The sequence below is a fragment of the Oncorhynchus gorbuscha genome, linkage group LG24 (assembly GCF_021184085.1).
Source record: "Oncorhynchus gorbuscha isolate QuinsamMale2020 ecotype Even-year linkage group LG24, OgorEven_v1.0, whole genome shotgun sequence".
NCBI classification, from domain to species: Eukaryota; Metazoa; Chordata; class Actinopteri; order Salmoniformes; family Salmonidae; genus Oncorhynchus; species Oncorhynchus gorbuscha.
The window spans coordinates 9,830,815-9,845,762 of NC_060196.1; the positions used below are offsets into that span (position 1 = coordinate 9,830,815).

Here is a 14,948-nt window from a genome sequence, read left to right on the forward strand (position 1 = left end):
ACACACACCTCTGTGTGAAACACAAACGCTCTCTATCACACACACACACACCTCTCTGAGAAACACAAACGCTCTCTCTCTCTCACACATACATACACACCTCTGAGAAACACAAACGCTCTCACTCACACACACCTCTGTGAAACACTCTCTCTCTCACACACACTCACACCTCTCTGTGAAACACAAACTCTCTCTCACATACACACACAAACTTCTGTGAAACACAAACTCTCTCACACACACACACCTCTCTGTGAAACACAAACTCTCTCTCACACACACACATCTCTGTGAAACACAAACTCTCTCTCACTCACACACATCTCTGTGAAACACAAACTCTCTCACACACACACACCTCTGTGAAACAAACTCTCTTTCCCACACACACACACACACACCTCTGTGAAACACAAACTCTCTTTCCCACACACATCTCTGTGAAACACAAATTCTCTCTCACACACACACACACACACACACACACACACACACACACACACACACACACACACACACACACACACACACACACACACACACACACACACACACACACACACACACACACACACTTCTGTGAAACACAAACTCTCTCACACACACACATCTCTGTGAAACACAAACTCTCTCACACACACACACCTCTGTGAAACAAACTCTCTTTCCCACACACACAAACACACACCTCTGTGAAACACAAACTCTCTTTCCCACACACATCTCTGTGAAACACAAATTCTCTCTCTCTCACACACACACACACACACACACACACACACACACACACACACACACACACACACACACACACACACACACACACACACACACACACACACACACACACACACACACACACACACACACTTCTGTGAAACACAAACTCTCTCACACACACACACATCTCTGTGAAACACAAACTCTCTCACACACACACACCTCTGTGAAACAAACTCTCTTTCCCACACACACAAACACACACCTCTGTGAAACACAAACTCTCTCACACACACACAAACACACACCTCTGTGAAACACAAACTCTCTCACACACACACACCTCTCTGTGAAACACAAACTCTCTCACACACACACACTTCTGTGAAACACAAACTCTCTCACATACACACACATCTCTGTGAAACACAAACTCTCTTTCCCACACACCTCTGTGAAACACAAACACTCTTTCCCACACACATCTCTGTGAAACACAAACTCTCTTTCCCACACACCTCTGTGAAACACAAACTCTCTTTTCCACACACATCTCTGTGAAACACAAACTCTCTTTCCCACACACACACACCTCTGTGAAACACACACACACACTTCTGTGAAACACAAACTCTCTCACACACACACACCTCTCTGTGAAACACAAACTCTCACCCACACACACACACCTCTCTGTGAAACACAAACTCTCACCCACACACACACACCTCTCTGTGAAACACAAACTCTCTCTCTTACACACACACACACACGGTGCACCCAAATACTACCACTGTCGAGAGCGTCCTGACCAGTTGCATCACGGCCTGGTACGGGAATTGCTCCATCCTCCAGCGGGTGGTGCAGATGGCCCTGGAAACTGAGACCGTGCTTTCACCCATCCAGGACATCTTCTGGAAACGGTGCCCGAGGATGGCCCGCAGCATCATCAAGGACCCCACACAACCCGGCCACCAGCTGTTCACTCACCGTCGGGCAGACGGTATCGGAGCATGAGGTCTGATACCAACAGGCTCAGAGACAGTTTCTATCTACAAACCATCATACTGCTGAACACTTGAACTGGACTGACCACCTGCTCTGATTCTTTGTACCTTGACACACATTCACACATCTACACACACATACACATCCACACACACATCACCACTGCTGCTACCAGACTCCTATTATGATTGCTAAATACCGCACAATTTAAACACTTGCCCCCCCCCCCCCCAAATCAAATGTATATATATAGCCCTTCGTACATCAGCTGATATCTCAAAGTGCTGTACAGAAACCCAGCCTAAAACCCCAAACAGTAAGCAATGCAGGTGTAGAAGCACAGTGGCTAGGAAAAACTCCCTAGAAAGGCCAAAACCTAGGAAGAAACCTAGAGAGGAACCAGGCTATGAGGGGTGGCCAGTCCTCTTCTGGCTGTGCCGGGTGGAGATTATAACAGAACATGGCCACGGTGTTCAAATGTTCATAAATGACCAGCATGGTCCAATAATAATAAGGCAGAACAGAAACTGGAACAGCAGCACGGCCAGGTGGACTGGGGACAGCAAGGAGTCATCATGTCAGGTAGTCCTGGGGCATGGTCCTAGGGCTCAGGTCCTCCGAGAGAGAGAAAGAGAGAATTAGAGAGCGCACACTTAAATTCACAGAGGACTCCGAATAGGACAGGAGAAGTACTCCAGATATAACAAACTGACCCTAGCCCCCGACACATAAACTACTGCAGCATAAATACTGGAGGCTGAGACAGGAGGGGTCAGAAGACACTGTGGCCCCATCCGAGGACACCCCCGGACATGGCCAAACAGGAAGGATATAACCCCACCCACTTTGCCAAAGCACAGCCCCCACACCACTAGAAGGATAACTTCAACCACCAACTTACCATCCTGAGACAAGGCCGAGAATAGCCCACAAAGATCTCCGCCACAGCACAACCCAAGGGGGGGCACCAACCCAGACAGGAAGATCACATCAGTGACTCAACCCACTCAAGTGACACACCCCTCCTAGGGACTGCATGAAAGAGCCCCAATAAGCCAGTGACTCAGCCCCTGTAATAGGGTTAGAGGCAGAGAATCCACGTGGAAAGAGGGGAACTGGCCAGGCAGAGACAGCAAGGGCGGTTCGTTGCTCCAGAGCCTTTCCGTTCACCTTCACACCCCTGGGCCAGACTACACTCAATCATATGACCCACTGAAGAGATGAGTCTTCAGTAAAGACTTAAAGGTTGAGACCGAATTTGCATCTCACACATGGGTAGGCAGACCATTCCATAAAAATGGAGCTCTATAGGAGAAAGCCCTACCTCCAGCTGTTTGCTTAGAAATTCTAGGGACAATTAGGAGGCCTGCGTCTTGTGACCGTAGCATACGTGTAGTTATGTACGGCAGGACCAAATCAGAGAATAGGTAGGAGCAAGCCCATGTAATGCTTTGTAGGTTAGCAGTAAAACCTTGAAATCAGCCCTTGCCTTGACAGGAAGCCAGTGTAGGGAGGCTAGCACTGGAGTAATATGATATTTTTTTGGGGTTCTAGTCATGATTCTATCAGCCGTATTTAGCACTAACTGAAGTTTATTTAGTGCTTTATCCGGGTAGCCGGAAAGTAGAGCATTGCAGTAGTCTAACCTAGAAGTGACAAAAGCATGGATACATTTTTCTGCATAATTTTTGTACAGAAAGTTTCTGATTTTTGCAATGTTACGTAGATGGAAAAAAGCTGTCCTTGAAATGGTCTTGATATGTTCTTCAAAAGAGAGATCAGGGTCCAGAGTAACGCCGAGGTCCTTCACAGTTGTATTTGAGACGACTGTACAACCATCAAGATTAATTGTCAGATTCAACAGAAGATCTCTTTGTTTCTTGGGACCTAGAACAAGCATCTCTGTTTTGTCCGAGTTTAAAAGTAGAAAGTTTGCAGCCATCCACTTCCTTATGTCTGAAACACATGCTTCTAGCGAGGGCAATTTTGGGGCTTCGCCATGTTTCATTGAAATGTACAGCTATGTGTCATTGGCTCAGCAATGAAAGTTAACATTATGTTTTCGAATGACATCCCCAAGAGGTAAAATATATAGTGAAAACAATAGTGGTCCTAAAACGGAACCTTTGAGGAACACTGAAATTTACATTTGATTTGTCAGAGGACAAACCATTCACAGAGACAAACTGATATCTTTCCGACAGATAACATCTAAACCAGGCCAGAACTTGTCCGTGTAGACCAATTTGGGTTTCCAATCTCTCCAAAAGGATGTGGTGATCGATGGTATCAAAAGCAGCACTAAGGTCTAGGAGCACGAGGACAGATGCAGAGCCTCGGTCTGATGCCATTAAAAGGTCATTTACCACCTTCACAAGTGCAGTCTCAGTGCTATGATGGGGTCTAAAACCAGACTGAAGCAACCAGACTGACCCCCCCCCCTTTCCCCAAAACACGTGTAAATATCGGACAATAAATTGTGCCTTCCCGTATTATACTGACGCAAAAATGTCTATTATATTCTACTGAGCCTTTGACCTTATGTTCCTATTCTTATCTTGTATTATTTCTTATTGTTGTTGCATTGTCCAGAAGGAACCTGCAAGTTAGCATTTCATTGGACCTAGAAGCCAGTTCCACTGCATTTTTCATTGTTCCCCTCTAATCAGGGACTGATTTAAACCTGGGACACCAGGTGGATGCAATTAATTATCTGGTAGAACAGAAAACCAGCAGGTTTCGGACCTCGTAGGGTAAGAGCTGAATAGCGCTGGTGTATACCATGTGTATCCCGTACACACGACTAATAAAGCTTGAGACACACACACACACTTGCCCTTACATCACACAGGTGTGTCTTGTCTACTCTCTGCAGGGGTGAGTGTGCTCTGTCATGTTATTATTTATCGAGACCCCTCGCGGCTTTCTCTCCCGCCAGCAGACCCTTTTCCTGTTTCTTTTATGGCCGACAAAAATGAAAAATGAAGTTAATCCACCCTCTCATGTTCCCAGGCTTGAAAAGGCATTCGTGTCCAATCGAACAGCGGGGAAACGCCTTTGAATCCCTCACACAACATTCAGCTGGAATATCTCCCCCCAAAATATGATACAACTTAGCAGGTGGTATCTAGGCGTTTTAACTCTGTTATTTATTATTATGATTTTTTTCTTCAACCAAACTTCCTTCATCGTATTCTCATTCAACTCATTTGAGTGAAAATGTGGTCTCCTTTGTAGTTTGTGAAATATGCATATGCAGATGAGTCTGCTGCGTGGGGGTTCGTTTGCGGGTGAGAGGAAAGGAGTCTTGCAGAGAGCAGAGAGGTTTTTTTTCCCGGGAAGTGTTTGAGTCAATGTTAACTGGAGCAGAGAGAGAAATCCTCAAAGATGCTCGAGGCGCTCTGGCCGGAAGCTACAGAACAGCAGGCAGAAAGGGAAGAGCACACATCTCAATAACACAACACACCAGAGGTAACCAGCCTCCCAACAGTCCCCAGGCCACGTTCACTTTTCCAACCTACTGCCTCTGTCTCCACATTAACTCTCCGAGTTTAAGAATATTATGTTGTTACTGGACGACATGACCTCAACAACATTGAAATGTCTTCTTCTAGAACTCAAAGTTGCTTGTGAAAATGTCTCGGTTTCATTTGAAAGTTTTTTTGTATAACTCGCTTTTCTCTCTCCCTCCTGCCCCCCCCCCCCAAAAAAAAAGATACATCCGGGTGGCGCTCCTCCCATCTTCCAGTGACATCAGCAGTCTGTTCAGGACCCGCGTGGTGCCCGTGGCGCTGCCCGACAGCGTGACGTTCAACGAGGTGTTCAGGGCGGCCGCGCCGCACGGCGTCCTCCGGCACAAGACGCTCCGCGTCGATGCCTGCACAGTGGGTCCCGGACGCACCGAGGACTGTCTGGTACGTACACAACGCACAGCACAAACACACTTACCAACAGGCTTTGAGCACCTACCAACACTCAGTTAACTAAATACAGAGCTGACACTACACCTCCACTGTAGAATTACCACGCAACAACATATTGCTTGCTTATAACAACGTCACCCATTACGACTGGGACAGGGTATAGAATGTGACCAAAGATGGGCAGACGAACTGACAGACACTTTCTCGTGCACACTCTGTCACTTTCTGTCATTATCTTTCTCCTGACCCTCTCACTCTCGCTAGGCTGGAGCCCATGTGAGTCTGGGAGAGCTTCCAGTGAGTGGGGATATGACCCGTGTGTGGTACAACCTGTTGACCAGTGAGAGGACCAGAGAGATAGAAGAGGCCAGCCAGGAGAGACCCGGCCCTGGGCCAGAGCAGCACCCTGCAGGGCCCGTGGACATGGTGAGTCCTCTTCCACCACTTCAGACCACTTGACACTGCCTGCCTCAGTCTACATGTTTCTGGATATGCCCTCTTCACTCTGATTGGAGATGAGTTCAAATTCACTGCTGCATGCAGGTTATGTTATGCAGAATATGCATTCTATTCTACTGAAGGGGAAATGACTAGTGGAGGCCTCAATCGCCAAGCTGTATCGGCCTCAGATGGCAGCACACAAAAATCAAATGGAAAGTGGTTGTTGTAATTTGACCCCCTTTTTCTCCCTAATTTCATGATATCCAATTGGTAGTTACGATCTGGTCTCATTGCTGCATCTCCCCAACGGGCTCGGGAGAGGCGAAGGTCGTGTTATGTGCCCTCCGAAACAGGACCTTCCAGGCCGCGCTGCTTCTCAACACACTGTTCGCTTAACCTGGAAGCCAGCCGCACCAGTGTGTTGGAGGAAACACCGTTCAACTGACGACTGAAGTCAGCTTGCAGGCGCCTGGCATGCTACAAGGAGTCGCTAGAGTGCGATGAGCCAAGGAAAGCCCCCCGGGCCAAACCCAGAGGCTGAAGTGGCGCCTCGTTCCAATATTGTGTTGTGTGTATGTTGTCAGGATGCGGTGTCGGCCCTGCTGCAGAGGACCTCCAGCGAGTTGGAGGCTGTGGAACAGGAGCTGGCCTTGGAGGAGAAGGAGAGAGCGAGCCAGCTGGACATGGACGGACACCAATGGTACTGACCCACTGTCCCTCACAGCCTACTCTTTTTACTACCATTACAAACACCATTACTTTCAGGACACACACACACACACCACAGGTGGAGCCACCTGGGGATGGACAGAGACCAATGGTCCTGACAGCTCCCTCACAGATGACACTTTATAACCATTGCAAACACCTTTTGACTTGGTGGGAGGTCTGTCGACGTGACCTTGGGCAGGGCGCTTGGTCCTGATTGCTCCTGTGGGTCACTCTGGATGGGAGACTGTTAGATGACTGGATGGAATGTAAGTGTTGAGTGGCTTCACTGCAGGTAGATTGTATGTTTTAATATTCAATTAAACGTTTAAAATACTTTTTTTTAAACACCTTAGGGGGACATTTTCCTCTTGTAAAAACACATGTCCGTCTTACTTTCAAGACGTACAACATGGCTACATCAACATTTGACTCAAATATACCAAGCCAGGCAGGTTGTACTGCATGTAACAATATGGCTGACCCCTGACCTCTCCTCTCATGACAGGCTGAGCATGCTTGGAGAGGACAGCCCTCAACTGGTCCTCGGACTGGAGGAGGAAGAAGAGGGGGAGGAGGAGAGGAAGGATTCTGTCAAGGCAGAGAAGAGGTTTGCTGGCTCTGGGCAGGCGTACGGAGGGGAGGAGAGGGAGGAGAAGTGTCGAGAAGAGCCAGCCAGAGAGGAAGAGGAGAAGGAAGAGGAGGAGAGGAGATGTAAAGAGAGACGCCCTCAGGCAAATAAAGGACCAACGCTGGTAAGCCACGTTTGCTCTGGCACACACACACACATCAAGCTGAATGAAGAAATCTAGCCTCAAAGAGGTGTGTTTAATGTGGAACCCAGAGCCGTTAGATCTAGACACACACACACTTCAAAAAGTCCACTTATTTGGTGAACCCACATCTCTGTAGCTGTAATATACTCTAACCTTCTCCAGGTGGATGCGGAGACGAACACAGAGATGTGTGGTGTGGCGGTGAGGCCTAAAGACAGACCCAGCCTGGGACCAGGACCACGCAGCGCTCAGAGAGGCTTCGTACGTAACAGTATGATCATGAGGTCTCAAACCTTCTCCCCTGGGGAGCGCAACCAGTACATCTGCAGGGTGAGTGAGTTGTATACATACAGTGAGCACCATAATTCATTGGACAGTGACTATTTTTTTGTTATTTTGGTTCTGTAGTCTAGCACTTTGAGTTTGAAAGAACACAATGACAATGAGGGTGAAGTGCAGACTGTCAGCTTTAATTTGAGGGTATTTTCATACATATCGGATGAACCGTTTAGAAATGACAGCACCTTTTGTACATGGTCTCCCCATTTTAAGGTACTACAAGTATTTGTTGAATTGGCTTCACAGAAGTGTGTCGTTAGGCAGGTGTATTCATTTGTGTCGTTAGTGAATGCAGGAGAGCTGTTAATGAATAGTATTGATTATAGACTTTGCTATTGCCTTTGGAGGTTGTTGTTGGGGTGTGACAACATGAGGAAGACAGCAGTGTCGATGCAAATGAAGCTGGCCGTCATTAGGCTCAGAAATGAACATCAATCAATCAGCAACATTGCAAAAACCCTGGGCATGCCCAAGGCAACAGTTTGGTTCATCATTAACAAGACAAAAACAACAGGTGAACTCAATTATGTCAAAAGACCCGGTAGACTGAGGAAGACCACTGTAGTGGATGACCGGAGAATACTCTCTATGGTGAAGAAACCCCCCCCTCCCCGACAACAGCCCAAAAGATCAAAAACAGTCTCCTGGATGCAGGTGTAGATGTGTCAAAGTCTACCATACGTAGAAGACTACACCAGCAGGACTACAGAGGAAACACTACAAGATGCAAACCACTGATAAGCCTGAAGAACAGAAAGGCCAGATTACAGTTTGCTAAAAATGCACCTAAAAGAGCCCCAAGAGTTCTGGAAAAAAAGTATTGTGGACAGATGAGACAAAGATTAACATGTACCAGAGTGATGGAAAGAGGAAAGTGCGGAGGAGAAAAAAAAGACATGCCCATGATCCAAAGCATACCACCTCATCCGTGAAACATGGTGGAGGGGGTGTTATGGCTTGGGCCTGTATGGCTGCCAGTGGAACAGGCTCACTTGTCTTCATCGATGATGTGACTGCAGACAGAAGTAGAACAATGAATTCTGAAGTCTACAGAAATATTTTATCTGCTCAGATCAACTCATTGGACGGCGCTTCATCACGCAACAAGACAATGACCCTAAACATACTGCTAGAGCAACAAAGGGGTTTTTGTTGCCAAAAAGTGGAACATCCTTGACTGGCCGAGTCAATCACAGGATCTGAATCCAATTGAACATGTATTTTACATGCTGAAGAGGAGACCGAAGGCAATAAGTCCCCGAAACAAGCAGGAACTGAAGATGGCTGCAGTACAGGCCTGGCAGAGCATCACCAGGGTAGATACCCAGCATGCAAAGGATATGCGACCAAATATTAACAATGATTACTTTATTCTACCTTATGTTAAACTGTCCAATGTTTTTTGATGCCCAAAAATGGGGAGGGACTATGTACAAAAGCTCCTATAATTTCTAAACGGTTAATTCGATATGTATGAAAATACCCTCAAATTAAAGCTGACGGTCTGCACTTCACCCTCATTGTCATTGTATCCTTTCAAACTCAAAGTGCTAGAGAACAGAACCAAAATAACAAAACAATGGTCACTGCCCAATGAATTATGGTACTCACTGTACATGCACACACACACACACACTGAAATGTGTAAGTACTGCATGAATTTTGCTCTGACAGGATTTACATCTACAGCACACAGAGAGGGAAACGGTTCTTAGAAATCCAGTTGAAACCCCAGTTGGAACCTAGTTAAAACCCCAGTTGAAACCCCAGGTGGAACCCAGTTGGAACCTAGTTAAAACCCCATTTGGAACCTAGTTAAAACCCCAGTTGGAACCCAGTTGGAACCTAGTTAAAACCCCAGTTGGAACCTAGTTAAAACCCCAGTTGGAACCTAGTTAAAACCCCATTTGGAACCTAGTTAAAACCCCAGTTGGAACCTAGTTAAAACCCCATTTGGAACCTAGTTAAAACCCCAGTTGGAACCCAGTTGGAACCTAGTTAAAACCCCAGTTGGAACCTAGTTAAAACCCCAGTTGGAACCTAGTTAAAACCCCAGTTGGAACCTAGTTAAAACCCCAGTTGGAACCAATGGGTAGAGGTGTCATTTTTTAGATACAGAAACACACACACCCTCACACACCCCAATCCCAGACCAAAGACCAAACTACCACAGAGCTTTCCCAGACTAACAACAGTGGATGTTTCTGTTCTCTACTCTTCCCTCTCTCTTCCCACTCTCTCCATCTCTCCTTCTTCTTACAGTTGAACCGGAGCGATAGCGACAGCTCCACATTATCCAAGAAGTGCCCGTTTGTCCGGAACACCTCGGAGAGACGCAGCCTACGGGTTAAGAGGGTGAGTTTAACATGTGTCCTCTCTTTATCTTGCACTCGGTTTCAGTTAACTTCATGGTGGTGATTTGGTCAATAAAGGGGGCCATTTTCATCAGGCAAAAGAGCACAGATCTTTGCAATAAATACCATGAAACTCATCATAATCTGAAGAGCAATGTTGAGAATGTTCTTCAACAATGTGCAATATATTCCATACAATACCTCCAATAGAAGTCCAATGTTTTACAAAATATGGCAGCCGATACTGGATAAAATGGTCTAGTCCCGCTTCATAACTGGGCTGATGAACTGCTGCTACCCTGCGCTGTACTCCACTCCATGTTTATTTTGGGTTTAGCTAGACTGATTGTAATTTCTATATGCTGTCTTCTTAACAGCATTTACATTTTCTGGGATATATGAGTTAAGTTTTGTTATGTCCTCTAAATATGCCATTCCAGTCAACAGAACCGTACACTGAATGTCAATGTATCTTTGTCTTCTTTTTTTTATTGGAAAATAATAAACATATTATAAAAATAAAATATGTAGTATAAGGAACTAACTATTTAGGCATTGCTCTTTCATTCTCTCTCCTCCCTCAGACCCTGTGCCAGCCGGTGGTGGTGCGGAAGCGTGGCGGAGCCGGGGAGACAAACACCCGGACCTCCCTGGACTTGGAGCTGGCCCTCCAGGCTTCGCGAACGCGTCAGAGCCGTCTGAACGACGAGCTCCAGGCCCTGAGGGACCTGAGGGCCCACCTGGAGGCCTTGAAGGCCCGGGGAGAGACGGAGCTGCCCGAGTCCGTGCTGCACGACCACCGGTTTCACAGGCTGCTGGAGCAGGCCGAGAGACAGGCACGTGGCTGGATAGACATATGATAGATACAGTATGCACATGCATAAACACTGCTAATGTCCAGCTGTGATAGAAGGACTAGGCCAACGCCATTCGACATCACCATGTTTTGGAATGGTTTGAATGGCACTCAGGATCTGGTGGCTTGTGTAAGGATACCCTCTACCCCCTTATGCCCGTCCAGGCACTCTACCATGCCATGATGCCATCAGCCACTCTCACTAATAGCAGCTAACGGCGGTCAATGCCAGGTCTCTGGCCCCAGGTTCTCTCAAGCTTGATTAGGCACTGAAGATACTTAATGGCTGTATAATCTGGTGCTGTTCGCTTTCACCTGAAGTGACCCTTTTAAAATAAATAAAACGTTGCCCAGGTCGCAACGTGAATAGTAAGATTTGGCATAAAGAATGAAACCATTAGTTTGCAGAATCCACATCAGTTGGAAAACACTGTATCCTGCATTTCAGAGCAACTGAAGTAAAATGCTTTCTTGCTCTCACTTTTATGAAATTCTCTCTCCAATCTATCAGTCTCTCTCATTCAATGAACACTTTCTCTGTCTCCCTCCGTCCCAGGCGGAGCAGTCTAAGGAGCAACAGCGTCAGGAGCAGCGGGCTGAGAAGCTGATGAGGAGGGCCTCCAAAGACGTGTGTCGGCTGAGAGAGCAGAGCCAGAAGGTCCCCCTGCAGGTCCAGTCTTTCAGGTGAGACAGACATTCCTTCGTCCAGCCCTTATTCCTTTATGGACAACTATTTGACCATAGGGTTTGAACTGTTTGTATCTTGTCTCGCCATCTTGGATAACTGACCCTACTGGTCATGTAAGCCCTGTTTATACCTGCCGCTAACATGCGTCCTGATCTTGTCCTGATCTTGTCTGTTTACACTTAGAAGATCTGATCACAATCAGAACACAATACGTATTTTAATCATTTACACATGTCAAAAAATATGGGCACAATCAGAATGTGAACAAGATCATGTTAGAACCAGGTATAAACAGGCTATAGTCTCTGAACTTGTTATGCTCCATCCTGATAGGCCTTGATGGTCAGGTTACTGTAAAAGCACTATGTGAACAACTGCTGGTGTAAAAAGGGTTTTATAAATACATTTGCTTGATTGATAGCCATTTCTTCTCTCTTTGCAGGGAGAAGATGGCCTATTTCACACGAGCTAAGATCAATATACCATCCCTACCGGCTGATGATGTATGATTACATAGTGACACAATGAAGTATTTTTCCAACTTTTATAGCAGAGTATTTTAATAGTGTAGTTTCTTTGAATGAAACCAATCGAATAGTTTGTACACTATAGTTTATGCATTTGTATAATAAGTTGTAATTGAATACTATCTTGTAAAAAAACAAACAAAAAAACTAAATAATGGCTTTCTTATATCAGGAGAAAACCCAAAATAGAGGTGTTTTGGTACTTGTATTCTGCTCGTGATTTTTCTGTACAGTTTTATAAGGTGTGTTGGAGAGTGATGTGTGTGTGGGGTGGAGGAGAGAGTGTGTGTGTGTGTTTGTCGCCCTCTGGTGTCCTGTGGTGGAACTGCACCACGGGGCAGGGTGCGGGGTAGATTGAGTGAGTCTCACTCCCAGTCCCAAATCAACCCCGATCCCCTACGCCCTATGCACTTATGGAGATCTAACAGGATTGGATAGGTGTAAGTTATATGGTAATAACGCCACTTTGCCTTCTGCTAGTCTAGATGGAATGTTCACTGTATTTCATCCATGTATCCAATCCTCTCTGATCTCCAGAGGTGTATAGTGGGTAGGGGCTAGGGGTTGATTTGGTATTGGGCATCAGTGTTAGCTAAGTGTGCGTATGTGAGAGAGAGAAGGCGACCTACTACAGTATATCATATATAATGTCCTCTGTCCAAAGCTGGTGCTCTGCTAATTTTTCTCTCTCATTCAGAACAAAACAAACATAAACCTTGTGAATGTAATGTAACTGCTTTTCCACTTCTATCTATGTCTGAGATACTGCACTGATACTGTTCTGTGGCTTCATGCTTTTTACACCGACCCGCCGCAACGCTAATTATTACTGCGTTCACTGGGCTCTCGTCTCAATTTTATAGTTAAATGTTTTGTCAGTTACTAGCCTGGTCCAGGATATGTTTTTGCACAAACTGATCTGGGACCAGGCTATTTTGTAGTTCACTCTGCAACTTCATTTGTGAGATTGGTTTTCCTTTCCCACCTGTTTCCCAACTGTTGAAGTATTTATTCAAAGGATGAACATAAAACCTCTGTGTTAATGCCTTTTGTTACAGATTGGTTCTCTGGACTAGAGAAAAGACCATGCAGGAAACATACTGGAACCAATTCATGTAATTTCCAGCCTTCCAGTGTTTTTAAGGGGTCCGAAATAGCACCCTATTCTCTATGTAGTCCACTACTTTTGACCAGAGCCCTATGCGCCTTGGTCAAAAGCACAGAGCCATATGGGCCCTGGTCAAAAGCACAGAGCCCTATGGGCCCTGGTCAAAAGCACAGAGCCCTATGGGCCCTGGTCAAAAGCACAGAGCCTTATGGGCCCTGGTCAAAAGCACAGAGCCTTATGGGCCCTATGAGCCCTGGTCAAAAGTACAGGGGTCAAAAGCACAGAGCCCTATGGGCCCTGGTCAAAAGCACAGAGCCTTATGGGCCCTGGTCAAAAGCACAGAGCCTTATGGGCCCTATGAGCCCTGGTCAAAAGTACAGGGGTCAAAAGCACAGACCCTATGGGCCCTGGTCAAAAGCACAGAGCCCTATGGGCCCTGGTCAAAAGCATAGAGCCTTATGGGCCCTGGTCAAAAGCACAGAGCCCTATGGGCTCTGGTCAAAAGCACAGAGCCCTATGGGCCCTGGTCAAAAGCACAGAGCCCTATGGGCCCTGGTCAAAAGCACAGAGCCCTATGGGCCCTGGTCAAAAGCAGTGGGCTATATAGAAAAAGTCAAATCAATACTTTTTTTGGTTTTTATCATAGACATGCAAGCTATAATATTCAGTATACATCAGTTTCTTTGTATAATAATGGGTTGTTATACTCCAGTAATTCATTATATTTATTATTTCCTGCTCTATTTTTCTGAATAATAGGACAACGATTGACCTTTGTGGTTTCTTCTCTTTATTTTGTATCTAATGTTTTGTTTGTGTGTCTGTAAACCAGAGAACAAACAGTATTGTTTTTACTTTGCCTTTGTAACAGCTAATAGCTAAGGAACAATAAGGCTTGTATTCAAAACGCTTCTCAGAGTAGGAGTGGTGATCTAGAATCAGTTTTGACTTTTAATACATAATGAATAAGAAGGGGGATCTGATTCTAGATCAGCACTCTTACGCTTGAACAGGAGCTAACATCTGATTGAACTGTGAGCATAAACAGTATCTGTGGTATCGTACTTAGTTTGTATAGCTACCCCTGGATTCAAGATATATATGGCACTTCCAATTAAATTTGTTCACATCCGTTTAGTTTACCAATACAATGTTGCTTCACAATATCGACAACGAAGATGAAAACATGGATTTGTATTGTGGGTAGGCGGAAAAGTTTGGACTTTATTTTTCCTGTGTATTTATTTTTTGTGTTTGTATTATTTATGTTTTGGTTCTGTACAGACATGCCCCCCTCCGAACCTTTTTAATTAGCAACGTATGGATGGTTCAAATGTTAACTCACTGTTTCCCCGCTGATAATCAACTAGTTTAGAGACACACCGATATCAAATATGTTTTATACAGCTGACCTACAGTGCCTTCAGAAAGTATTCACACCCCTTGGCTTTTTCCACATTTTGTTGTGTCACAGCCTGAATTTAAAATAGGTTCACT

General features: G+C 45.6%; 1 protein-coding gene across 1 annotated transcript in view; it reads left to right on the forward strand.

The window, feature by feature from the left end:
- Positions 1-13,619, forward strand: part of LOC124012544 (protein WWC2-like) — a 51,387-nt gene extending 37,768 nt beyond the window's left edge. Inside the window, exons 16-24 of the mRNA XM_046326290.1 lie at positions 5,447-5,645; positions 5,919-6,080; positions 6,680-6,795; positions 7,312-7,558; positions 7,742-7,909; positions 10,181-10,273; positions 10,857-11,108; positions 11,685-11,812; positions 12,259-13,619. Of these exons, the coding sequence (XP_046182246.1) occupies positions 5,447-5,645; positions 5,919-6,080; positions 6,680-6,795; positions 7,312-7,558; positions 7,742-7,909; positions 10,181-10,273; positions 10,857-11,108; positions 11,685-11,812; positions 12,259-12,325 (1,432 nt within the window). The 3' untranslated portion in view covers positions 12,326-13,619. The remainder of the gene's footprint in view (positions 1-5,446; positions 5,646-5,918; positions 6,081-6,679; positions 6,796-7,311; positions 7,559-7,741; positions 7,910-10,180; positions 10,274-10,856; positions 11,109-11,684; positions 11,813-12,258) is intronic.
- Positions 13,620-14,948: the final 1,329 nt, after the last annotated feature.